The sequence below is a fragment of the Vidua macroura genome, chromosome 9, assembly GCF_024509145.1.
Source record: "Vidua macroura isolate BioBank_ID:100142 chromosome 9, ASM2450914v1, whole genome shotgun sequence".
NCBI lineage: Eukaryota > Metazoa > Chordata > Aves > Passeriformes > Viduidae > Vidua > Vidua macroura.
This window is the reverse complement of record NC_071579.1, coordinates 7,714,185-7,741,129: the sequence shown is the minus strand read 5'-3', so window position 1 is coordinate 7,741,129 and position 26,945 is coordinate 7,714,185. Positions and strand designations below refer to the sequence as shown.

The following is a 26,945-nucleotide window of genomic DNA, read 5'->3' as shown; positions in this document are numbered from 1 at the left end:
ACAGATGTGGTTTGACCAAAAGCTGACTTGTTTGGGTTTTTTTTTTTGCCCTTTCAAGGCTGGATCAGTGGAAGCAATGGTGTCCTGCACCAGTGAACTGGGTGATAGTGCAGTGCCTGTGCTGGGAGCTGGTTCTTTCCTCCACTGAAGTAACACCAGAGATGAAAAGCAGTGTCATAAAAGGCACAAATAATTTTTAATGAAGGTGTTACCTAATCCCAGGATTTCTCATAGCATAGCTGCTGCTCCAGAGCTGCCTTACTTCCCTTGGAGTCACCTTCTGCTCACGAAATCTAGCACTGCATCACCCCTTTGCAAAATCCCAAAGCCACCAGCCCTGGCATTCCCTGTGGTGCCTTAAACACAAGCAGCAGGGAGTACTCCTGGGGTTTTTAGGTTGCTGTGGCCTTCTGGCAGGTCTCCTGGCACCTGCATTACTGCTAGGCTATGGATTTGTCTGGAGCATCTCAAGTATCTGTTCCATGGTTGGAGGGACAGTTATTGATAAGTACAGTTTTTAAGAATTCCTTTTTGAAAAACTGAAAAATCACATGGAACTAGGAAAATCCATGATTTTAAAATTCATTACTTTTTCTCCTGACCATGGCAGAGACATCAACTCATATTTCCATGCCACTCTGAGGCCCCATAAAATTCACAATTTGAATAGAAATTCTGTTGTTATTTAGCTTCCTTCCCCTTTGAGGAGAGAGGGCAATTCCCATTATTGGCTTGTCCTCAGCCAAGCTGCTCAGCTGCATGTGCTAAACAAGTTGTACTGTGGTGCAGCAAGCCCAAAAAATGGTGGGCAATACACAAAAAAAGGTCACTTGGTACCTAGTGAGTTTTATCAATGGGATTGCACTTAATGGTGGATAAATGGGAAATACACAAAAAAGGTCATTTGGGACCTAGTGAGTTTTTATCAATGGGATTGCACTTAATGGTGGATAAATTAAGGGTTATTACCAGTTTTTATTTTGAGATAGACACGTGTCTATCTCAGTATTATATTTGAACAGGCTTTCTATAGTTTCTTTATGCTATTGAAGTAATTGAAATGACTGAAATATAAATAATAGATCTGCAATATTAATCATATGAATATGGAGGCCTGATGACTGCCATCTCATCAGACTAATAACATAAGATCAAATGGTTTCCAGTCATTGCAGAACATTTACAGGTTTCCCTAATAGCCAGATTGCTTAAAGCATTACTCATTTTTCACTGTGAAAATGTTTGACCTTAATTATTGTCCACTGTGTGTTTCACTTGGTGATTCATAATGTAATTTAAAGGGAGAATCCTATAGCCATGACTTAACCAGGAGATAAACCAGATGAGGAAAAGTCAGTGAATCCCTATTTTCTACCTCTCAGCCATTCCCAAGGCAGCAGCTTAAAGCCAGCAGAGAGGATGCTGACTCTGCTCTTATTTTTGGATGAGTGTCTTCAGCTCCTGGAGCTTTGGAGGGGGGGGGCTGTAAATCTGAATTATCATCAACATTTTGTTAATTACCCAAGACTTCATCTGCCTCCAAGCTGCTAATTGCAGGACCCTCGTTGGCATCATGCTGAAAGCCTTAATTGTGTTTTTTTAGAGTGCAGGTGGGGTTTGAGATACTTGTGCTTAATTGTTGGTTCAGCCTGCCTTGTTTCTGAGAAATGGTGATGGAGCAGCAGCGCTTGCATAAGGAACAGCCTTAGGGCTGAGCTGCACAGAAACTCTGCTTTCCTCAGAAATGTCCTGGGAACGAGTGCAATTCCCCCAGGTGGCTGCTGCTGAGGCAGCTGCTGCAACAAAAGACCAGTTCCCCAACAGTGCTGCCCCTACACAAAATCCTTAAGGCTGGAAAAGACCTTTAGGGTCATCAGGTCCAGACAGAGATCATTCTCAGACATAGATAATTCTCTTGTCATGACTGAACATCAGCTTTTGACCATACACCGTAATGATTCTTCCTTTTAAAATCAAATTATAGATGGCAGCCTTCCAGTGCCTAAAGGGGGTTCAGGAGAGCTGGAGAGAGACTTGGACAAGGGATGGATGGACAGGACACAGGGAATGGCTTCCACTGCCAGAGGGCAGGGTTAGATGGGATACTGGGAAATCCTTCCCTGTGAGGGTGGGCAGGCCCTGGCACAGGGTGCCCAGAGAAGCTGTGGCTGCCCCTGGATCCCTGGAAGTGTTCAAGGCCAGGCTGGACAGGGCTTGGAGCAGCCTGGGCTAGTGGAAGGTGTCCCTGCCCATGGCAGGGGGTGGCACTGGATGGGCTTTAAGGTCCCTTCCAACCCAAACCATTCTGGGGTTCTGTGATAACAGTGCTGATCAAGCTATTTTTAGTTACAATTTCAGCTTAGGTTTTTTTTAACATTAGCTGGCAAATTAGCAGAAACCCAGGCAGGAATAAAAACACCGATGCTGAGAGTGCAAGCTGGCTGTTTAATGTACATTCGATAACTTCAGTGTTTTGAAATACATTAAGTGAGTACTTTTGTGTTCTTTGCCAGGTTGCTGGTAATTTTTGGTCCCCATCCAAGGAGCGAGATTTTGATTAGTATAATATACCTTAAAGGAGTCTTTAGTATTGCTTATAGCAGTATCTTAATCAGAGCAAGCAGTCTTCCTGTATACTTTCTCTTCATCTAAAGAAGGAAGTTAGAATAAATTTTCATTTTCTTAACTGAAAAAGCTCCAAATAAACTTTCAAACATGAAAGGGCAGGTGATTAAATCTTTGCCTTGGGTTAAAAAGCCAATAAAGAGATGGAGTGAGGTGACTTGGCAATACTGAACTACCAAGACTGATTTTTCCAAGTTCAGTTGATCCATGCCTTGGGTTTAGTTCCTGTTTCAACACTTACCAGGGTTTGCCTGATAGAAAGTTAGTAATGGATCTGCATGACAGAGGTCTGGGGTTACTACATGCTTTGGGGTTTTAAATATGGATAGGAAACCATTTGCTGTTTGTGTCGATAAGAAAAATTAGATTTTTGCAAGAGTTGGGACTGATCACAGCATGATCTGAAGGGAGGGGGGAGGCATTGATCTTTTGCCCAGAACTCTGCTCAGCCATCGGGATTTTGTCAAAAATCCAGGTTTTTGTAGGCAACTTCAGTCTCTTAGCAGAGCAACCCTGGGTGTTTATTGCCAAAGTCATGCTGGATATCAAGGCTTAGCAAGACCTTGTCACTTCATGGATTTTTAGTTTCAAAGAGCCTTGTTTCTCTTGATTCTTTTCTTTGTGGCAGAGCTTTGTGTAGTAGTTGAAAGGAATGGAAAAGTTGGCAAGTTGGAACATCTGCCCGTGAGGAAAGACTTGGGGCTTGATCCCCCAGTTCCCCTGCCCATAATGAAGAGACAAGATCAGACATAATTCCTCAGGAGCTAATAAAGGTTGCTATTTAAAGCCTTTCCACAGTGATCTCCAGCCTTAAATAGCTGCTTGTTCATTACTCAGGGAGCACTGAGACCACCTCAATGTAGCAATTAGCTGAGCCCCACAGGTATGGAGCACAGTGGAAAACTCCTTGACAAGTTGGATTAGGATAACACTGAATAGGATTTGCCTGGGGACACATTCAGAACTTCCTGAGTGGTTTCCAAAAGCCTTATTTTTTTGGTTGTTTGGTCAGGGTTTTTTCCTCAAAAGGCATTTGATTTGATTTGAAATTATCCAACTTCTTAGTTTTCCTCTTTTCCTTCTTCTCCCAGCAGGAGGGAGAAGTGATTCTGGACCTCAGGAATCACATGGATAAGGTCTTATTAAACTCCCAGCGTTCTAAAATTTGCCTTTATTGAAGAAAAGGTATCTTTAGACTTAAAATGTGTACAAGGAGGAATGTTTGAACTTGCTTTTCCTCATGATAGGATTTAATCTGGGCACTGCCCAGGCTCCCCAGGGAATGGGCACAGCCCCAAGCCTGCCAGAGCTCCAGGAGTGTTTGGACAGCGCTCCCAGGGATGCACAGGGTGAGGTTGTTGGGGTGTCTGTGCAGGGCCTGGAATTGTACTGATGATCCTTGTGGGTCCCTTCCAGCTCAGGATATTCTGTGATTCCATGTTTCAGTGTTGGAAAGACGTGGGTGTTTTACCACAGCAGAGCAGGAGGATTTTCATGATCCACCGCAACCACAGAAATAATTTCCCCTGCTCTCCTGGGAAGCATCTGAGCCCTGGCTCCATTTGACACAAAAAAAAGCCCTCATTGGACAGAAAACCCCTGCATGCTTTAACTTGTTAGAAAGTGCATTTTTAGGGCTGCATTCGGTGCTCTTAGGAATGATTATTTTTAGACACATCTGCTGGGATTTGCCAATGTTTGCTTTTCACCCCCTGGTAATTGCTATCAGCTGCAGTTCCCATATCTCTGTTTCCAGTTGGGGTTCTACTGTGTGAATGAGGTGTCCTCATCCTGTGGTGATTCCCCAGAGCTGTGGTGGTGGCAGTGTTTCAGAACCGAGTGCTCCTTAGCTGTGTGCAGCACTGCAGTGCTGTGACTGATTTCCTCCATCACTCCCAAACCTGCCAAGGTGAAAGAGGATCCAAAACCCACAGCAAACTGCTTGTTTTCATTGTTTTGTGGGATACTTGCTGCTGTGACACAAGCCAAAGCCATTAAAGGCTAGAAAGAGAGGGAGAAGTGAAAGGTTTTAAAAACACCACTCCCTGCCAGATGTTTGCATATTCCCAATAAACTTCACTTAGTCCCTGTGCCATTCTGTTTCCTCAAGGCTTTTCCCCTCCCCTCCTAAAAGCGTAATGTTTCTTTTGGGGAGATTGTTGGTGTAGTTGTATCATTTTTGTCATTACAAGTATGTAACTTAAGGAGTTGTATATCTTTCTGTCCCTTACCATGAGGGGATCTGTGATTTCACAGAATTGTATCAATTTTTCCAGCCCAAGGTGGAGTTTTCCCTTGCCTGACCTGTGTTCTGCTCCACAGTTGACACCCCAGATCCCTACGTGGAGCTGTTCATCCCCACTGCCCCTGACTGCAGGAAGAGAACCAAGCACTTCAACAATGACATCAACCCCGTGTGGAACGAGACCTTTGAGTTCATTCTGGACCCCAATCTGGAGAATGTTCTGGAGGTAAATCCCATGGCTGGGCTGGGGAGATGAAGGGTAAAACAACAGTGGTTTACATGTGTGTGGCATCTGAAGTCTCAAGATCACCCCTTTGTTTTAAAAGTTAAACCTGGGTTTAGCTGGTGCTAAGCAAGAGGTGTTGGATAAATTGAATTATTCAGAGTAACCTGAAGAGTCATTACAAGACATGCCTGTGAGTCATCTCTGGGACAGCTCCTGAGGGATAGCAGCTTGTTATTCCTCACATCAGCTGCAGAGTACTCCCTGCTTCCTACCCTGATTCAGCTCTTACAGATAGGGCATAGGTGAGGCTTAAGTCAATTGTCTGCCCATGGAGACAAAACAAAAGGCTGGTTCTGCTGTGTCCTCCTTGCCTGGAGCCCACCCACGGCTCTTCTGCTCACTCCATGTGCAGCCTTGTTGGCCAAGCCACTGTTCAGTCTCAGTGTGTTAAACTATACAGGCTGCACACAAGAGCTGAATGTTACGTGTGTTTTCTGAATGGGCATGGCAAGGATTTAAGGTTAGCTCTGGTCCTTTGTGAGCTCTGTTCTTCACAGAGGATGGCCCTGCCACCTGCTCTCTTCTGACCCAGTGTTCAGTCTATATTGGCCAACTGGGACAGAGGCTGCAGCCTGTGAATGTTTTCCTTGAGTTTGTGACCATCAGACCTTGGGTCTGAAAGGGAGTTGTGCTTCCTACAAGTTCCCTGTGTTCCTGGGGAAGGCTCTACAGCTTGAGCATTACACCCATGGTCTGCTTGCTGGGTCATGAAGAACTATCCCATGCATCCTGCACTAGAGACAAAAGAGAATAGGGAATTCGCAATGATTTCCTGGGCATCAGTTCCTGCCTGTTCCTCTGGTACCATTGCTGGGCCTCCTGGAACAGAGCCTGGGCTCTGCTCTGAGCTCCCTTACACTTAGGCAGCTTCCCTAGGAATTTGTTGAGGGCAAAATTTGGTTCAAGGGTTTTGAAAAGGATAAAATTACTACAGTCACAAACACAGAAAGGTAGATTATAGGTAGAAATGTGTCTTTACAATAACTAAAGGCTGTTGCTGGTTCTGAGATAGTGCAATAAAATTCCCTGATAATTGCCTGCAAAGAATAGATGATAGCATTTAATAATGTTTAATTGTGGACCTGGAAGTGTAGGCAAGAGCCTTTGGATTCTGTAGTGGAGTGCAGTGTCAAAAATATGTAAAGTCACCTCCCCATCCAAACCCTCTGTGAAGTCTGAAGCTCAGACTCCACAATCCTTGTGACTCCTTGGATTGTTTCAATCTGCATCTTTAACTCGATCCCAAGTGCAGTTTGCCCTCTGAAGTGTAAGCAGCTCTTCAAAATCCCACTAAGAAGTTTTTGCTTTTGGTTTCAAGAGACAGCGCTCGGAGATTGCAGGAATGAGCATAAAGTTCTGCAAGGAAACAGAGCAATGTAAATACCATTAAAATAATGAGCTCTATCCTAAAACAAAGAGCATTCATAATTTCAAAGGGTTGCTTGTGGCACAGGATGAAGAAGATTCTTTATAGCTGAGAAGAGGCTGATCCCAGATGTAGCAACTAATTATTCAAGTGATTGAATCTTGATTCCTTTTGTTTTCTGCAAAAGATACAGTCCAAGCCACGAACATATGATATTTTAGAAGATAAAATGCCACAAAGTGGAAAAAGAACACGTAAATCAAATTAGTCTGGAGATCTTATTTAATAAAAGCCTTATAAATGAGAATTTGAAATTCTTTTTGTATATCTTACTTGAGGACTTGGAAAGCAGCCACTGGGCGAAAAAGTCTGCTAAACATAGATCCACAGGGATTAGAGCAAAAGCATGGAATGGTGTTCTGCCATATCCACATCCTTCTTTGCATATTATCACATTTTGGAAAGGTCTCTGCTCCAACATGGAGGGTATGAGAAGAGACTTGAAGGTCTGGCTGGATACAGAGAGCAGCTTTGTGTAAATTGGAATGCTGCACCCTTTGCCAAATCGCTGCTGTAACAATCTTGGTCTGTAGAGTCAAGGCTGGGGTATGTGGATTCCATCTTCTCTGAAAAGTTGCTGGATGTTTTTTGGCGTATCACAGTTGGAACTATACAAGTTTCTCCACAGGGAAATTTTGCTGTCTGGAAATTTGAAGGTACTGTGCTTTGCTTCTACTGTATGTAGAAGGGATTACAAAGATGATGAGATTTGCTGCCAGAAAGGTGCTGAGATGAAAATCCCATCATGAGTAATCTTGGTGTACTCCTGCAGCTCAGTTCCTTGAAGTGCCACCTCCACTTATCCTGCTTTAAAAGAAATGTCAGCTGTCACTGGGCATTGACTAGGTTGGGTCAGGCCCATTCTTTTTCCTTTGTTTGGTTTTTTTTTTTTTTTGTTTTGTTTTTTTTTTTGTTGTTGTTTACTTCAGGTGTAGGCTTGATGGAATTAAAAAGGGATTTCTTGCAGTGGAATTGAATATCCAAATATCTCTTTCAGGTTACTCTCATGGATGCCAACTATGTTATGGATGAGACTCTTGGCACATCCACATTTCCCATCTCTTCTCTGAAACTGGGAGAGAAGAAGGAGGTCCAGTTAACTTTCAATGATGTAAGTTGGGCATTCATGACTTTGCCCTGGTCAGAAGTTTTCTGAGCATTCACTGTAACCCATGGAGAAACACAGAGCCTAAATACACTTTTAAGCCTTAATTATTTATCTTCTTACAGACCTGCTGAGAGGAGAATTAAGCAAAGCAGTGCCACTGAATGCCTTGGTGTCCCTGCTGGAAGAATCCTCTTTAAAAGTCTAGTTTGGGACTTTCTCTGCCTAAAGCAGTTTCTTCCACACTCAGTGCAGTTTAATTTCATGCCCTCAGTTAGTGTGAGGTTACTCAGAGTTTGCTGGTCAGTGCATTGCCCCTCCTGCTGCTGCCTGTGGTTTCCAGAAAGCTGCAGGAATTCTTTTATTATTACATGTTTCACTTTCTGGAAGTGGCTTGTTGTAACACAGACCTGGTTAACATGCAGTGATGCAGGTGATGCAGTAATTGGATTATTCCCTTTAAACACGTCTGCAAATCAAGATAGAGTCTCTTGAACAGGGCTTGTCTGCCTGCACTGTAACTCCTGGAAACTATTGTTAAATCTGGGTGGAATTCAGCTTGTTCTGCACATATTGAAATCTGTAAATACCATCTGCATTTCTGGTTTGGGCTATGGTTTATTGTATGATCAGAGATCTTGATTTGTCACCACTCTGCTGTTTTCCATGTGATATGAATTCAAAAGCATAGTTAACAGCAAATAACTGGTTAAAGGCCTATTTATTGGAAACCAGAGAGCTTCATATGTGAAGTTTTGCATTTCATTTGGCATAGCCTTAGGGCAGTTGGAATTTTGATACCCTGCATTATTTTTCCTTTTTAAAATAACAGCATTTTTTGAAGTTTCTGCATATTTATTTCACTAAGTGTTTCAGTAACTCTTGGGCTTCCAGAGCATGGGCTGAGAGCAGGTCCTGGTTCTGCCAGGCATGAGATGGGGCAGTGAGAAGGAACTGATGAATACATTTTGCAAACACAGTTAACAAAGTTCATTCCATTAATATAAGGCCTTGCCTTGCTTGAATTTATCATCAGTGTTCAGTAAATCTTGGTAGGGAGTCATAGGGGAAAAAAACAGTGCAAAAAAGGCAAATGCACTCTGAAATGTATAAGCAAATAGTTAAGGGGAGATGAAGTCAGGTTGAGCCTGATGTAGACAATGTATACATATAATTCCTGAAATTGAAAATGAAATAATATTCCTGAAATATCTGTGGCAGTCTGTGTAAGGTATAGAAAATGCCATGATATGGCCCTGTTGGAATGCTTTCCTCCAAGGGTTTCTTTCATGTGCATACATTTTTATAAGCATTGGATCACTGCATGGTTTCAGGAGTGCTTTCTAAATTAGTAATGCCAGGTGGGGAATAATGTAATTGCTTCCCTGCCTTTGAAGTGCTTCCTCAGTGACTCTTCACTCTGTTTGTTCATGTCTTCCCTTTGTTGTTTCTATGCCTGTTCTTTCTTTTTCCCCCCACCTTGCTCATGTCCGGCCTCATTTGCAATTCCCGTGTCAGGAATTGGGTCTGCTTGTGGGAGTCAGAGGCAGCTGTGCATCACAGATCCTTCACTGCTGTCTGAGGGTCAGGCAGACCTTCAGTCTGGGGTGTTGTGGCTCCATCCCTGGTGCTCACATGCCCCAAGAGAGGAGGAGAATCTGGTTTTATGTAGAGGACAATCTGAGTCTGTCACTCCTCCAGGGCTGCACCAGCAAGGCCATTGCACAGAGACAGGGTGAAAATACCTCTCCATTCTCTCTTAGTTCCACAGCCAGTACTCCTGGATTGTGTCTGACAGGGAATTGGTCCTTTAATCATAATTTTTTAACTTCTTGCCTGCAGTCAACCCTTACAGTGCTCTGTGAAAGGCAGAGGAGGCCAACCCATAGCTCGTGGCCAGGCAGTTCAGCGTGGTTGGCAAGTGAAGCCATTGTGCAGTGACATTTATTGCATTTTCCAGCAAGCTGTAAGCCATCACCCTTCCTGATTGCTAATTAAGGCATGTTTAGCTGTGGAGAGACACTTGGTGGCTCCTGTGGAGCACAGAGCAGTGATTCCCTCGCACAGGTGGCACTTAGATGTGATCCCCTGGTTCTCCTGCCATGAGTGGGTGAAGAGCATCAGATCCCCTCAGGACACAGATGAGTTGCACTGTCAGGAAGAGATTAGCAGTGCAAGAAAGGCAAGCCAGTGAGATCTGAGGGATGAAAGCCAGCACTTACCAACATTTTCCACTGTATTCAGTTCCAGTGGTGTATTTTGGAATCACACCATGTGCTTTAAAAAAAATCCATAGAAAAAAATCTCATTCATATGTGCCAAAAATATCCTCCTTTTTTAAAAAAAGTGAAGAGGAAAGAAAGAAAAGTTCTGACAGTAGTAGTTGATGTTCCAGGTGTGTTTGTGGGTTTTCCCTCTCTAAGTGCTGTAACCATATTTAAATATTTCTTGCTTAGGTCACAGAAATGACTTTGGAATTGTCTCTGGAAGTATGGTGAGTATCTCTTTTTTTTGGGGGTTTTTTTTTGGGTCTTTTTTATTTTTTTTAAAGGGTGAAAATATACCAGCAGCAAAGAATTTTTATTTTAAACTGTTCATTAAAATTTTAATGAAATCACAGAATATCCTGAATTGGAAGGGACCCACAGGGATCATCAATGTCCAACTCCTGGCCCTGCACAGGACACCCCAAGAGTCCCACCTGGTGGGATTTTCTTAAAAACATGTGTGGTGGAGTGCAAAAATTCCTTGTTGCAGCATAGAAATACCAGGTACTGTAAAAGTGAGGAGATTTTACAACTTTGGTTTATTTTCACGTTGTAATTCTGTTATTGACTCAACACCCTTACTGGGACTAAGAGGTGTGAGCCTTCCAAATGTCCATAGGAGTGAGGCCATCCCCTGTAGATCTCCAGCCTGGTTTATGTGAAGGCCTTTCCTTCTCAAGAGCTTTGTTTCTAAAAAACCCACAGACCTCACTCGGGTGCAGCTTCATCCTCACTGTTTCACCTCCTCTGGTAACTTGGCCCCTCGCATGAACTTTCAGCTGCTGTTACAGAGCTGCCCCTCAAATATATTTAAATGTAAATACCACACAGTGAAGGTTTAGGTGAAGATTTAGGGCCAGGAGTTCTCCATGTAAAAGCTAAGCAGATGCCTACCTTTATTTGTCCTTCCCCCCCCCCCCCCCCAGCTGTCTTTCTCCCTCATTCTTCACCTATCCTGGTGAAAGACCATAAATTATATTGAGGCATAATCAGAACAATACATTTCAAGTCTAAAAATTATTTTTTGAGAGCAAGGAATTTAAGGAGTAATTTTTTTGTCTGTAGCTATAAATAGGAGCACTGAGCACTGTAATAGTCAAGTTATTTCCTGATTACTCCAGATGACAAACATCCCCCAGGGATAATTTCTGCTCATTATGTTGTACCAGGAAAATGCATTTGTGGGTGGTCCTTGAGACCACCCTGAACCAGCCAGGCTTTGTACATTACAAGCATTTTGTATCTCTGACATTAAATAAACACAAGATGCTTGGCTGTGTCTTCTTAGGCTTTGAAATGTAAAGGATCTTATCAAGTTCTGCTGCTACTCCCTGATATCCATGCAGATTGTGGATATCTTCATGGAACATTGCTTCTAGGGACTCTTTTTACCCCTTTTCTTAATCCTATTATTTTATTACATAATAGGTTGTTTTAAAAATTATCTGAGCCTAAATGGATCCATTCCACCAATCTGGGGAATTATTATCTGAGCTCAAATGGATCCATTCCACCAATCTGGGGAATTATTATCTGAGCTCAAATGGATCCATTCCACCAATCTGGGGAATTATCTGAGCCTAAATGGATCCATTTCACCACCATATGCTTTTCAGTGGGTACCAGGGTGGGTTTGTCCACTCCTCCTCTTTGCTGTCCAAGAGAAGTGGCAGCTGAAGTTGTACCTTAAGTTCAGCACTGAGATCCTTATGCAGCTTTGTGTATATTTTTTGTCCCAAAACCTAGAGAGAAATACAGAGAAAAAGGCTTAGTTTTTCCTGTGGTGTGTCAGTATGAACTGTGCTGTAGGTTTATAATTGTATGTGAGTTCAGAACTCGCTTGCTGTATTTAAATATTTGCTTTTAATGAGTTCTATATAAAATGCATGTCTTAAAGACACATTGCACCTTGCCTCCATCACTTCAGCACTGATGGATGGTGCCAAATGAAAAATACCATTTAATTTCTCTTATGTAAGTGGGTGAGGGTTTTCTGCTGGATTCCCAGGGAGATGTTTGTGGTGCTGTTTGGAATTGAGCCCCTTGTGACAGCCTGTCCCTTTCCCAACCAGCTCCTCCACGGACCTGCGGTTCAGCATGGCCCTGTGCGATGAGGAGAAGAGGTTCCGGCAGCAGCGCAGAGACAACATCATGCACAGCATCAAATCATTCCTGGGGGAGAACAGCCACAGCCTGACCACTTCCCGTGATGTAAGTGTGGAGAGTTCCCACCAGGGTTAGCATCCCCTTTTGGAATCCTTCATTTGCCTGTGAGAGGAAAGAATGAGGCGTGCGAGGTGGAAGGGTTTGATGTAGAAAAATTATAGATGATAAAAATTCTTTTCCTCTATGAATATACAATATTTAGCCTGGAGAGTAATTTTTCTTGGCTCTAAATTTATAATTTAAAGTTTATGACTGGGGGAAACTATAAAAGGAGAGATTTAGATTAGATATTAGGAAGAAATCCTTCCCTGTGGGGGTGGTGAGGCCCTGGCACAGGGTGCCCAGAGAAGCTGTGGCTGCCCCTGGATCCCTGGCAGTGTCCCAGGCCAGGTTGGACAGGGCTTGGAGCAGCCTTGGATAGTGGAAATTGTCCCTGGAGTGGCAATGGATGAGCTTTAAGGTCCCTTCCAACCAAATCATTCTGGGATTCTGTGATTCATTGACTCTTTAAACAAACTGCTCCAATTTTTCCCATTTGAATCCCAGGCTTTGTTAAGGTGTTGGCTCTGATGGGAGATTGCCATCTGAAAAGTGCCTCAGGTGTGTGAAATACCTGCTGAATCCTGCAGTGGCTCTGGGACTCACCCAGCACAGAATATGCCCCTGCATGCCCAGTACCCATCCCGTGCTCTGTGACCTTCATCCCTGAAAGACTAGACAGGAAATGAGCTGGTTTAAATTTAGAGTCAGCTTGGAAATTAGTTTATTTCTTCCCTTCCTTCTTTTCCTTGAGCCAGTTTGACTGGATTAGGGTTATGGAATTTTATTTCTTTGAAACATGAGGAACTGCAGCTTTCCTTGACTTGCTGGTGCTTTGGACCAAGCCAAGAGGAAGGGAAGCCAGCAGATCTCAATGGGCTGATGGTGGCTTGGGACATCTCGCAGAATCAGAGAATGGTTTGGGTGGGAAGGGACCGTAAGGATCATCCAGTTCCACCCCCTTCCACTATCCCAGGTGGCTCCATGCCCCATCCAACCTGGCCTTGGACACTGCCAGGGATCCAGGGACAGACAGCCACAGCTTCTCTGGGCACCCTGTGCCAGGGCCTCACACCACAGTGAGGAGGGCCCCAGATCCTACTGAGCTCTTCAGTGGTTTCATAAAACACTGCATTATTAGAGTTAATTAAGAATCCACTTGGTACAGATCTAGTTATTTTGTTGTAGCTTTCCTATCCTCTTCCTTCCTTGCCCATTCCCTCTCCTGTGCTGCTTCCAGAATTGTGACAGGAACATTTTCTGCCTGTCAAGCAATGAACAGAGTCCATGAATTAATCTGGGTTGATACCATCATTGACATTGATTCCTTTTGTGCATTTTTAATATAAAGAGAATGTGACAGTCTTTTGCAACCAGAACTGAAGAATATCTTTTACATTTCTGTGAAGCTTTGAGCAGGTGGTAAATGTTTTATTGTTGTGTACTTTTGAACTCTGTCTTGCTTTGTGAATGTTCTGCTGTGAACTTTGAGGAACATGAAAGAATTTAACGAGTATTGTACACATTTGAATTGGACTGAGATAAATGGTGTGTATTGAGAAGGAACATTTTTGAAATTTCTTAATTTTTAGTTCAGTTATTTTAATCTTAACACATGCAGATCTTCTCAGAGTAGCACTCTGTCAGTGTGACATTGGTGTGACCTAGAGCAGAATAGGATCTTCCTCAGAAAGGATGTGGATATTCTGCCAAGCTCCAGTTGGAACTCAGTGCCTCTGGTCTCAGTTCCTTGCAGGTGGCATCTGTGCATGAATTATTACAAAGGATAGCTAAGATCTCTTATTCTTTGTGTCATCATCTTCCCTTGGTATCCCTCACTGACTCCAGTACTGAAATTTTATCAGTTAAATTGCATCTTCCCAGACAGTAACTGTAGCTATCCTCCCATTTTTCTTATGCCAAATGTGTATTTCTAAGCTTACGGGATTTTTATCTGTTTCTAGCAATGAAAAAACCCTTTTTGTTCAAATTAAACTGTAGCTTTACTTTTATTGCTACAGATGGAAGATGGCAGGAGGATTTATAGGATGTTTGAAGTCTTAACATAAAGTTGGGAGACATTGAGTAGTCTTAGCTGTCTGTGGGTCTTGTTTAATCTTGGGCAAGTCACATACTCAAAATTCACCCAAGTTGCTTCATCTGTGAGTAGCTTGTGCTTTGCAGGGATACTGGGAGACTTTAATACCTCTGAATTCATTATACATGTCTGGATGGGGAAGTGAGTAGTTTCAAATTTCCTAACTTAATCCTGAGGCACATTCTAGAAACACAGAGGTGGAGATTTCTCGTACTTCTGTTATTGCTTGGTTTATTTTTTTAATTTTGCTGCTTCAAGCAATTTTCTAAAAATACCATAATCTTCCAAAGAAAGCATATAGTTCTCTATGATTGGATTTGCAGAACAATTTTTTAATAATAATTTGTGTGCCCTATGGCATTCTTTTTCCACCACAGGTATTCAGATTTTACACACTGTGTTTCCAGGGCATTTGGATAAAGACTCATTCCCAAAACAAGATTTAGTATGGTTTAGCTTTTTCTGATTACTGGAAGATAGGATTAAGAACCTTTTGGTTTGAGTGCTGGTGGTTCTGTACAAAGGATTTGGGGTTCAACAGAGGAATTGTGCAGCCCTTGGTATATCCTCTTTTCTCTGTTCTTCATCAGGGTGTGGTTTCTTGGTTCTTGGCTTTGGGTGCTCTGGCTACAGCTCATTCCCCCCCTCCACCCCCCCACTTCTGCCCTATTTATCCCATAGAGCAACTTGCAGGGTGGGTGTATTTCATTTCAGTTTTTACTATTTTGTGCCCTTAAACACGTCAGAAACTAAATTGGAGTTAAAAAGCTGGTTTAACAAACCTGACAGGAGGGGACAGCCAGGGGTGGTCAGGCTCTGCTCCCAGGGAACAGGGACAGGATGAGAGGGAACGGCCTCAGGCTGTGCCAGGAGAGGATCAGGTTGGATATTAGGGAAAATTTCTTCATGGAAGGGGCTGTAAAGCATTGGAAGGGGCTGCTCAGGGCAGTGCTGGAATCATCATCCCTGGAAGTGCTCAAAGTGTGGCTGTGGCACTTGGGGACAATGTTTAGTGGTGAACATGGTGTTGGTGCTGGGCTTATGGTAGGACTTGATGATCTTGGAGGTCTTTTCCAACCTGAATGATTTTGTGACTCCATAATCCTCTTTCCCCTTGCTGTACCCACCCTTCCCAGTGCAGGAACCTGAGATGCCCAGAGTGCTTGTGGATCAGGAAACATTTGCAATCAGGATGTTGGTGTCTCTCCTGGGCATTCCCAGCCTGTCTCCTTAGTGGATTCCTCTGTCTCCTGAGGGACTCTCCCATTTTCCCAGTGCCAGTGCACTGATGGGTGGAGCAGTGGTGCTCTGGGAGTGTTCTCACACAGCTTCTCCAGGCTTGCATCTGCAGGTGACATCTCCACCCTGTTGGGATGTGTCTGCTCAGGCTGAGTGGGCAGTGCTCCTGAGGAGCTTTCAAAGCCTCCCCACCTTATTAAAGGAGTGATTACTGACATGGCTCTTCCTTCAAAGCAGCTGCTCCGTTATTGGGGTGTTGTCTTAACAAAACATATCCCAAATCCTTCCCGGGGCTGTGTCATTTTTGGGATAGATCCCTATCTCTAGAGCTGCACGATGAATACCTGTGGTTTCTATTACTAAAGCTGAGCACTGATGAAGGAGGTAACAAAATAATCTCACTGCATCAAGAATAAGCAGTTTTGGGGAGTGGAAGCCTCAAGAAACATCTTGAGTGCCTTGGTCATTGTTCATGGGCATTTCCTTGGGACAGTCAGTCCTCAGGGGAGTTTCATGGCTTGGAGCATGGAGTCTGCAGAAAGAACAGGACTCTGTCATCACATGGATCCTTTTCCTGTCACTAATCCTGTTTATTGGCACCTGGAATTGCCTTTCAGGGAGATTTTTGACAGATTAGCAGTTTGATCAGATAGGGTCTTCCTGCACAGCTGTGCCATTCTTTTTATGCTCAGTAACAATCAAGAGGTGGTTCCTTTGTCACCCCTGAACAGTGGAAAATCCTCCTGGATTTTGGAAACTGGGAACTAGATGAGCCCTTTACTTAGGCCAAAACATATGATGGTGGGAGCAAATGAATTTTTATTTTATTTTTGTCTTCTTTTTAGATACCTGGGGAAACTGTGCAGTTGAGGGGAACAGCCTGGATGTCAGGGCTGGGAAGTAAGAAGGAGAAAAGTGTAAAATGAACCCCTGTGGACACAATTTTAACCTGATGCCATAATAAACATGGTTCTGCTCACTCCTCTCTTGGTGGCTGAGTAGTTGTCCAGATGCCTATGAATTCCCATTAGCTCTCTGGTAGTTTTTGCAAAGTGGTGGTAAAATTGAGATTGTCTTCATGCTTTGTAGTAATAGTGGATGTTTTTGTTATAAAACTTGTTTTTAAATTCCCAGTCAAAATATTATTTGTCTCTGTTCTATTTCTCATTAGTAGATTTTACTGCCTTTGTCTCTGTCACGATATGAATTGGATTAAAGCTGGTGTTTAGGCTGCTTTAAAAATCCGTGTGGTCTTATAACTAAATAGTTCCTTTAATAACTAAATTTAATATCTCCTCTATTTCACATCATGGATAAGAAGGACAGACATTCTAAAAAAATTCTGAGTATGTTTTTTGTTTTGAAATCTTGCTACAATGGTGACTTCTTCAAATAAATTGTAATTCTTCTTGGGGTGTCCAGGGGCTGGACTGGGTGCTCCCAGGGTGTGTCCCTTGTCCCTGATGTGGTGCTTGTGTTGTCTCATCCCTGCAGGTGCCCGTGATCGCCGTGCTGGGTTCGGGAGGGGGATTCCGGGCCATGGTGGGCTTTGCTGGAGTCATGAAAGCACTTTACGAGTCAGGAGTCCTGGACTGTGCCACCTACATTGCTGGGCTCTCTGGATCCACCTGGTAAGGCCTTCCTCTTGCTTATCCTCAGCTTCCCTGCAGCAAGTCCTGAAGGAATTGTCACCAGAGCTGACTTACGTCTATGGTTATAATTCACAGCACATTTTACACATCCAGATCTGATGGGGGAGGTGTTTTGGGTGCCCCAAAGGGCAAGGAAAGCTCAGACTCCAGCTGCTCTTCCAGGAATGGATGGATGGAGGTGCCACACATATGCACCCATATTTCTGTATCAACACCTAATGTGTATTGTTTTATTTTCCTGATTAAAAGTGAAAAACCAAAAAAATCCCTTGTGATTTGAAGCTGATGACTCAAATCAACCCAAAATGTGTTGTATGCTTCAGGAGGGCTTTTAGAGCTCCTCAAAATCACTGAAAGATCTTCTGCTCCATTTTACACCCAGTGTAAAATCCTGGTGGATTTATTGGGAATGTCTGGGGCCTGGCTTCAACCCTGCAGGGCATCCCTCTGTGGATTACCCACTGTCTCAGTCCCACTGGCACTGTTTAATTTAGACAGTACATCAGGTTTTAAAATAGTTCATTTAACCTTGAGGAGCAGGCACAGGCATTGATGGAGGAGATCTTACTGTTATCTTCAGTTCCTGATGACTATCTGTGAAGAACACAAATTCTTTTTGGAGATGCTCAGGGAAAGGACAAGGAGTAATTGGATTAACTCTTAGGGAAACTATGTTGCAGGGAGAGTGGCCAAGCACTGGAATGTGTTGAGCCATGCTCACCTGAGCAGGCTGGGGACGGTGTCATCCTCAGTCTGACTCAGGCAGTGCTCATGTGGAAGCTGAACTTGGCTGAGCACAGCCCTGAGCAGCCTCATCTGACTTAGGCTGGCTCTGCATTGAGCAGGAGGCTGAAGCAGACACCTCGAGGGTCCTTCCAGACTCAGGCATGAGATTATACAAATGTCTCAATTCTTTGAGAGTAAAAGACTTGTTGTAATACGAACGAGCAGGGAATCTGCCTGGTTTAGCTCTAAGGAAGCATGTGAATTTTAATTCCACACTCTAACCCCAGAGTTGACTCTTGAAGGAGATAATGATCAGTTCTGTTCCTTGTATGGGTTTTTTTTGTCAATTATTTTTCATTGTGTTAAGCTAGCTTCCCCTCTCCCAGACTAGAGGGAAGCTTTCAGAATGCCAGGAGGTTTTGAAATGCCAGAAGTGTCTGCGAACTGGAGTAATTTTGTCCTTTAGATTCGACTATAAAAGGTGGGAACCCATTTTTTTCTCTCTGGTGGTGGGAACAGATTTATCCCTGTCCATTGAGAGAGATGGATGCACTTCTGTCACAGCTGTGAAAAGCAGAAGGTGGATGAAGAGCAGTGGAATAGTGCAATGTGGTGTTGTAAAACATTACCTGTGTTTCTAGGGAAGGGTTTGCAATCCCTGCTCAGGACAGACGTCACTTTGCTGGCTATGAGGTCTTTTTTTGGGGAAAACCCAGGGGTGAATACATAGTTGATCTAATGTAAACCTATAAAATCTGAATTAAAATAGCGAGATTATTATTTATATTAGATTATCTGCACTGCTCCAGTCAGAAACAGATTGGAGACAGTTGTGTTTGAACAAATTTGCCTTTGCTCTCTGATGTCATCCTTCAGTCTTTTCTTGCTTGATGAATAAATAAATTGACACTTTGGCACTCCCTTCCTTTTCTTTCTTTTCCATTCAGTCTATCTTTTGGAAATAATTCTCTTTTCTTTTTTTCCTGAAGGGTGGAGAATTCCTTTCCTGGTGGGACAGGCAGGTTTTTGCTTGTCCCCTCAGCTGCATGCCTAACCTTGGAGCAATGCTTCTCTGCCATCTTGATTCAACCTTGTGCTGACTTCTCCAGCTGCCTTCCCCTTTCCCTGCACGCAGGAGCTGACGTGGAGCCCGTGGATGGAGTCCTGGCAGCCCACGTGGGACAGGGCTGGTTGTGCTGTCACAGAAATGGCTGGGCATGACCTCAGGGCCAGGCTGACCCCGTGTGTGTCTCAGAGCTGTGCCTGGGCTAAGGGATGTGTACCTGGGCCAGGTCACTGGGTAAATAATAGTAAATGAGCCTCTCAGAGATTAGAAGGGCCTGTCTTGGTGTGGCCTAACCCAACCAAGTGGAAGCCAGGGCTGCCTGCACGTGTGTCTGAGCTTTGTTTGCAGTAAAACTAAGCTTGTTTCTCAGTGACAAACTCATGATTGGCCTCATCCTCACAGTCAATTAACTCTCTGCACAGGCTGTAGTTACTGTGCTTCAGTTTATTATGGAAGCATCATATCCTGGGAAGTGGGGCCATATCCAGGCCAGAACCCCTTGTGCCCAGGGCTGAGTCCCCAGCATGGGCAGCAGAACCGGGATTGGGATTCTGCCTCTGTGCTCAGGTGAGACCCCACCTGCAGAGCTGCCCCAGCACAGGAAGGAGCTGGAGGTGCTGGAGAGAGTCCAGAGGAGGCACCAGGATGGTCAGAGGGATGGAGCAGCTCTGCTGGGAGGAAAGGATGGGAGAGCTGGGATTGTTCACCTGGAGAAGCTTTGAGGTGACCTCATTGTGGCCTTGCAGTGGCTGAAGGAGCCAACAGGAAACATGGAGAGAGACAATCTCCAAGGGATGGAGTGACTGGACACAGGGAATGGCTTCCCACTGACAGATAGTGGGTTTAGATGGGATATTGGGAAGAAATCCTTTCGTTTGAGGGTGGGCAGGCCCTGGCACAGGGTGCCCAGAGAATCTGTGGCTGCCCCTGGATCCCTGGAAGTGTCCAAGGCCAAGTTGGATGGGGCTTGGAGCAGCCTGGGCTGGTGGAAGGTGTCCCTGCCCATGGCAGGGGGTGGCACTGGATGGGCTTTAAGGTCCCTCCCAATCCAAACCATTCTGGGATTCTGTGATATTTTAGGAATTTTTTAGTAGTGATAATGAACTGGAGGGCAGAGAGGTGCCTCTTACAGGGAGAGAACTGCATGTGTCCTTCTGGGACCTCCAGTCTGCCACACAGCTATGCTAACTGGAGGAGCTCCTTTCAGCTTAGGATGTTCTGTCTGTTATCCCTTAAACAGAAAAATGAGGACTCTTTAATCATTTGCTTCATACACATTATGGAAAATGCATGTTGAGTATTTGATCCTGTGCTTGTGTTTAGAACAAATTGTTCAGCTTTCTGTGCTTTGAGAAAAAGAAAATTACAGTTTTCTGTATAAATGGAGAGTTAATTAACCTGATTTAATCAGTAACTGTACCAACTCATTTATGAGCTTCGTGTAGCTTCCAGGCAGCTGTCACTGCAGCAGGTTTGATTCTCACAGAGCCTGTTTGCCTTTGCAGGTATATGTCAACTCTTTATTCCCACCCTGATTTCCCAGCCAAGGGCCCAAAGGAGATCAATGAGGAGCTGATGAACTCGGTGAGCCACAACCCCCTGCTGCTGCTCACCCCTCAGAAGGTCAAGCGCTACGTCGAGGCTCTGTGGAACAAGAAGAGCTCAGGGCAGCCTGTCACCTTCACAGACATCTTTGGGATGCTCATAGGGGAAACACTGATCCATGATGTGAGTGCTTGTTAAAGCTGTCAAACTCTTATATAATCCCCACTGTTACTGTATTTTTTTTGAAATTACCTTAGTGACATTTAATAAAGGGTGCACATTTTGCTATAAGAATCAGCATTTTCTTAAAGTACTGTTTGATGCTGTTAAAGCTGTCAAACTCTTATATAACTCCCACTGGTACTATTTTTTTTTTTTTTAATTACCTTAGTGACATTTAATAGTGCACATTTTGCTATAAGAAACAGCATTTGCTTAAAAAAGTACTAATTTCAACGTGAAAGATCCCCTTGGTTTCTTTGAAAATAAGACAACAGGAGAGCTTCATACTGTTGTATTCTATAATTGAAAATTCCTAATTGGCTGCATCAGGCACAAAAACTTCCAGTTCAAATGAGTCGGGTGAGCAGTAGCTGGATTTGATCTTGTGGCAAGATTGAAATGTGTCAATAGATTTGCAGATGTGATTTAGGCTTTTCTGTCCCTCATGAGTGTACACTGATAGTGGGTTTTAAACAATTTAAAACACTGAAAAAGAGGCAACACAGCATTTAGTGGCAGATGTTATAGAATTCTAATGCTGAAGGGCTGTTAATGATTGTGTGAGGTTGGTGACAAGTCCCTGTGTACCAAGGGATGAAAAAAATGCACAGATGTTTAATTTAAATCAGAACCTGACACGTCACTTATCAAATTTCATTGGCAAGAGGAGTCACTCAGATCTTTATATAAAATAAAAATATGTGATATTTATTTTTATATGATATATATGTGTGTGTATATATGTATGTGTATATATATATATCAGCAGGCCTTTAGAGGATGTGTTTGGGACCAATGTCTTTCTTTCCCTGCAGAGGATGGACACCACTCTGAGCAATATGAAAGAGAAGGTCAATAATGCCCAGTGTGCTCTGCCACTCTTCACCTGTCTGCACGTCAAACCAGATGTCTCAGAGCTGATGTTTGCAGGTGTGTTCCCAATCTGTGTTGAGTCACTTGTGGCAAGGAGGGGAGGTGTGTGGCTGGTTAAAAAACCCTTGTTTTTAATGCACCTGAGACTAATTGCATCTGACTTCTGGGAATCTGACAGAGTGATAAGAAGTTACTCAGGGATAAGTGATGACATATTCAGGTAGGAGTGGCAAGCCAAAGAGAAACCTGGTGACTTCAATGGGGAAAAGATGTTGAAATTAGTGTATCAAACAGGAAAAGGAAAATGTCCTCAGTCACATTCTCATTCAGAGAAGGGTGACATCAACAGATGATGATCTTTGAGGTCTTTACCAACTCTAACGATTCCGTGATTAAAATTGGACAAACAAATTAGATATCATGTCTCTTTTTCACTTCTTTCCCAGTGTGAGGTGCTGTTGGTTACATAAAAAAAAAAAGCCCCTTTTACTTGTATTTATTCCATAGGTTTTAATCCCCTCTGGTAACTTCAGGTGAGAGTGGGTCCAGTTGTGGATGATGCTACACTAAGACAAGGACGTGTGCATCTCTGTATAGTTATATACAAGACTGGAAAGGGAAGTGCCAGGTGGTTTGCCTCAGGTTTATACATCATTGTATTTCCTAAAATAGTTATTTGGAGAAGTTGCTGTCAAAGCTTTGGCTGGAAATGAAAATGAGGAATTGTAAATTAGACTAAATATTTCATGGGAAAATGTGTCTTTAACTTTACTACATAGGAAACTGATACCTTTTTGTTTGAATATAGGAGTATTTTGGGTTTTAGATTAATTTCTGTTTTTCAATATATTTTAATTGAATTACTGTTTTAAAACCAAAATGATCTTTTGTTAATAATATCTTTCCCTAAGCAAGATCAGAAGCACCTGTAGGCTTTACTTTCCTCTATAAAAAGGTGTTCCCTGTGCCAGTGGATCTTGAGTTTGCCTTTTGAGGCTGACATCTCTGTCATTACAGAGGGTGCTGGATCTTGATTGCTTCTTATTTTAAGCTCCATTCCTCCTTTTAGCTTTTCCTGATGTGAGAGCCATAGTAAATTTTGAACAGAAATATTTACACTTCCTAATTTACATTGATTCTAAGGCAGAAATTTTATTTCCCTGAGCAGGCTTTGTGATTTGAGAAATCTCCTTCAGTGCAAATGCAAGCTGGAGGTGGGCTAACACAAATTATTTCTAATTCTCAGTTCAGCACTGTTGTTTCCCTGGTTCTGCACATGTATCTGCCAATTCATGTTTATACAGCTAAAAGGAAATATGAAATTTCTGGACTGGGTCTTCAATGGAATTTCCTTCTGTTCCAGTGAATGTGAAGATTTGTGGGTGATTTATTTGGAAAATAGGATGTTGTATTTGACTTAGCTCAGATAAGCATTACCCTGTGAAATGAAACTCCCAGCAGTCATGATTAAATCTTTCCTTTTCAGGACAAGTGTTCACCTTCTGCTCCACACGTCAGCAGGAATATTGTGAGGGTGGATGGCATTCCATGACATGTGGGGATATCTCAAAGCTGTCTCTTTTGCCTTTCTTTTTCAGAATTACTTCTGATTTATTTCCAGTCAAACCAATCCCTGCTAAAAATAGGGAAGGTGAAATAGATGAATGGGTGAAATGCTAAAAAGAGAAGATATGTTTTGTTTGTTATTTGCTCCCTTTTTGAACTGAATTCTCTGATGGAAGCAACTCCACTGGTATCAAACAAAGTGTTTCCAAGTCAGCTAAGATCCATTTTCAAAGGCCTACATCAATAGAATGCAAATAATTTCTGATATTTTCTGCAAAGATCAGAAAATACATTTGAACATTTTATTCCATATTTTTCTTGCGCTCTCTCTTCAATAAAATGGACTTCTAAGGAGATCTTTGGCAATGTTTGAATTGATAAGTTTATCAGCTGCCTCTCAGCTTTGCCTTTTGATATTGGATTTCCTACAAAACTTTTGGTTTGGGTAGAATCCAAATGCCTCTGCTAGAATACTTCACAACCCTTGGGATATTTAGTAATTGGTTTTGTGCCACCTCAGTCACTGCTCTCCATGTTTTTGGTGGAATTGCAGTGAAGGAAAAGCAGCTTGGAGCTGAGACCCACATGTGGCAGCGAACCATGCTGAAGCAGGGGATGAAAACCAGAAGTCACTGTGTGTTCCTCATTTGTGATCTCTCCTTTTATACCTCTGGTGTTCCAACCTCATTCTTTTCACCAAAGTTTATTGTGATAAGGGAGAATGAGGATTCTTTCCCTGCTGAGACATCACTGACCTTGATTTGATATTCCTAATGGTTATTTGGCTTCCCATTTCACCAACATTTCTTTGCTTGGTTCATTTCTGTGTTTTCCTCCATCCGGAGATTTCTGACTGAGCAGTTTTGTTTCTGACTTTGCAGACTGGGTGGAATTCAGTCCATATGAAATTGGAATGGCCAAGTATGGCACTTTCATGTCTCCTGATCTGTTTGGAAGCAAGTTTTTTATGGGGACAGTGGTGAAGAAATATACTGAAAATCCCTTGCATTTCCTGATGGGTGAGTATGTGACAGAAAGAGGCTTAAAAATAAATGCAATTTCAGTAGTTCATGGACTTTTAAATGCAGTCACACAAAGTGTGAGACAGGAAGTGAAGCTCTCAGTTGTGGAAGACATTCATTTGAAAGATTTCACCAATGTGGATTGGCATTGTTGATTTGTTTCTAATTTCCATGGGTTTTTGTTCTGATTTGGACATCTGAGCTTATGACTTGGCCTGCTCCAAACTCAGAGGTGTGTTCAGAAAGCAACCAACTACTTAAACAGTGCTTATTAAGGTTTGTGGAGTTTATTTTCCTTCTGCCAAGCACCATTCATAGTTTATTTTTTCTCTTTTAGGTGTCTGGGGCAGCGCATTTTCAATATTATTTAACAGAGTCCTTGGTGTCTCCAATTCTCAGAATAAAGGACCCACCATGGAAGAAGAATTAGGTACTATTAGTAAATAATTCCACTATGCAGAGCAATTACTAGCAAGATTCTCCCTCTGTGCAAGTATGGCACTGCTTGTAGTAATTTAAGAATGTGGAATTAATTACCTTTAGTTGCTGGCACTCCTGGATGCTGCTGAGGTGGGGAAAGAGCATTGGGGAAGTTCTTTCCTTTCTTTCATTTTTGTTTCTTGTCACTTGGAGCTGCTGAAAGTCATATGCATCTATCCAGCTCTTTTCTGGTAGCTAATAGAATCCTCTCTTTATGTTGTTGTGTGATTTTTGGACAGCAGAAGCTGACAAGTATTTAATAGTTACTTGTGTAGTCTCTTGACACTGGGCTGTGTTATTAAAGGGTTTAGCAGAATGCACCTACATTTTCTCATCTCTGGGTTGTTAAATTGCTCCATTCTAACCACAGCCTGTGGATTATCTGGTCCTTTGCTTGCAAAATGAGTGGTTTTGGTTTCACTCCTGGCACAGAAATGGCAAGATGACTGTAAAGAAAGAGCTGTGGCTTGGTTTGGATGAACTTTATTGAGTTTTATCTGAGAATGTAGTTAATGATAGAAGGCTTTTTACGCTTCTGTTTCCTGTTAAGAAAACAGCATTACAGGGGAAGATCTGACCAATAAATAAATTGTCCTGGACAGCCAGATCTTTCTGAAGAGCAAGAAGAACAAATGTAGATTGAGATAGTTTTTAAATAATAACCTCTGTCTGCCTCCTAAGGGATGGAATTCAGCTGTTTGATAATCTCTTCTTCATGGATGATAACGAGACCTCCAGGTTCCTATGTCTGATAGAGCTCATGAGTGTTAACAGCTCCTCATGGAGGATCCCTGCCAATAAATGTGATAATGGAAAAGTTTGCTTTTGAAAGGTAGTGAGACACAGAATGTTATCTGTCATCTGTGCCTCGTTTCATGTACCATTTAAAAAATACTCTTTGAAGTGGGGTCAGATGTGCAAATATTCATGTGACTTGAACCACAGTCTGGACCAGAGCGGGAGATGTCCCAGTGCCACTTTGGCACCACAGTAACATTTTCCTAGTTCAGTAGGAGCTACTGAGAGGACAGAAGCTAAACATCTACATTTTAATGAAGGTGAATAAAGTGTGTCAGGTATGTGGTGCAGAGGGGAGTGGGAGGTACTGCTTTAGGATTACATTTTCTTTTCCAGCCCAAAACTTGCAGGCTCAATCTGCTCACCTGCTGCTCACATTGTAATGTCCACAGCAGAACCAGTCTCTTCAGCTGTATTTTCTATTACAAAGGCTATGACAATTTTATGACTCAGATTGTTTTGAAATTCTTAACTGTTCTGCCAGTTAAACCCCTGCAGTTTAAAGGAATTTATATTTCTTTCAACAGAAAATATTAGGCTAAAGCACCTTGTGAGCAATGACAGCTCAGACAGTGAAGATGAGTCACAGCATCCAAAAGGTAAGGAAATGCTCAGATTTCATTTCATCGTTTCCTTTTCCCATCAGCTTTGTGTGGCTCAGCAAGATAGAGAAAAAGAGACCCCAGGAGGTTCTGGGCTTCACTTCATGTCTCCTGCTCAAGCTGATCATCAGGTGATTCTCTCACACACGTCTGGAATTCCACATACATCCCAAAAAATGTGGTTTGCTGGGCCACAGCTCTCTGGAAGTATGTTTCCAGCAAGCTGCTGAGCTGAGAGGCACCTTGGAATTGCTGCCCACCCCCTCAACCAACACTATCCATTGTTTTCAAGGGTTTTGTGATCAAATATTTACCTGAGATTGGTTTAATGTGTCTTTCCAGCATTCACAAGTGTCTTCTAGCACCTTTACAAATGACATCTGATACTGGAAATTCCTCATGCATGGCACAGTGTTTGTAACAGTGCCCAAATCCAGGTGCCCAGAAGAGGCACAGCCACAAAGGGAATGTTGGGCAGTGGGAAGAAAAGATTCTATTGACAATTACCTCTAAGAACCTAAAGCACCTGGAGATTTCTGGTGTCTTAGTCAGCTTTCTGTATTTGATAATATTTTGGAGTGATTTTCACCTGCAAAAATCGAGTTTTATTTTTAACAAGTGGAGCAAAGATGAGAATGCAGCTGTTTGTGATTTCAGGATCTACAGAAGAAGAGAAAATCCTGTATGGTGAGACAGGGAGTTATGTCATTAGCTCAGCTCAGTGATTGCTTCTTCAACTCCCCTTATGTGTAAAACTGTAGGTGGTACCAGGTTTTGTGTTTATTTTTGGATTTCCTGTTTGAACACTACAGCCAGCACCAAACACATTTCTATCCTAGTCTGTAGCCATAGTGAACAACCAACAAATCTGGGATTGTAAACATTTGTAAATCCTTC

At 42.8% G+C, this 26,945-nt stretch overlaps 1 protein-coding gene across 3 annotated transcripts in view; it reads left to right on the top strand.

Moving 5' to 3' along the window:
• The window catches only part of PLA2G4A (phospholipase A2 group IVA), a 70,659-nt gene that overhangs the window by 32,040 nt on the left and 11,674 nt on the right, over positions 1 to 26,945 (top strand). For all 3 annotated transcript variants that reach the window (XM_053985488.1, XM_053985486.1, XM_053985485.1), the window contains exons 5-14: positions 4,948 to 5,096; positions 7,580 to 7,693; positions 10,144 to 10,181; positions 12,027 to 12,165; positions 16,991 to 17,127; positions 20,446 to 20,668; positions 21,523 to 21,637; positions 24,028 to 24,165; positions 24,506 to 24,598; positions 25,974 to 26,045. In XM_053985488.1, coding sequence (XP_053841463.1) covers positions 4,948 to 5,096; positions 7,580 to 7,693; positions 10,144 to 10,181; positions 12,027 to 12,165; positions 16,991 to 17,127; positions 20,446 to 20,668; positions 21,523 to 21,637; positions 24,028 to 24,165; positions 24,506 to 24,598; positions 25,974 to 26,045 — 1,218 coding nt within the window. The remainder of the gene's footprint in view (positions 1 to 4,947; positions 5,097 to 7,579; positions 7,694 to 10,143; positions 10,182 to 12,026; positions 12,166 to 16,990; positions 17,128 to 20,445; positions 20,669 to 21,522; positions 21,638 to 24,027; positions 24,166 to 24,505; positions 24,599 to 25,973; positions 26,046 to 26,945) is intronic.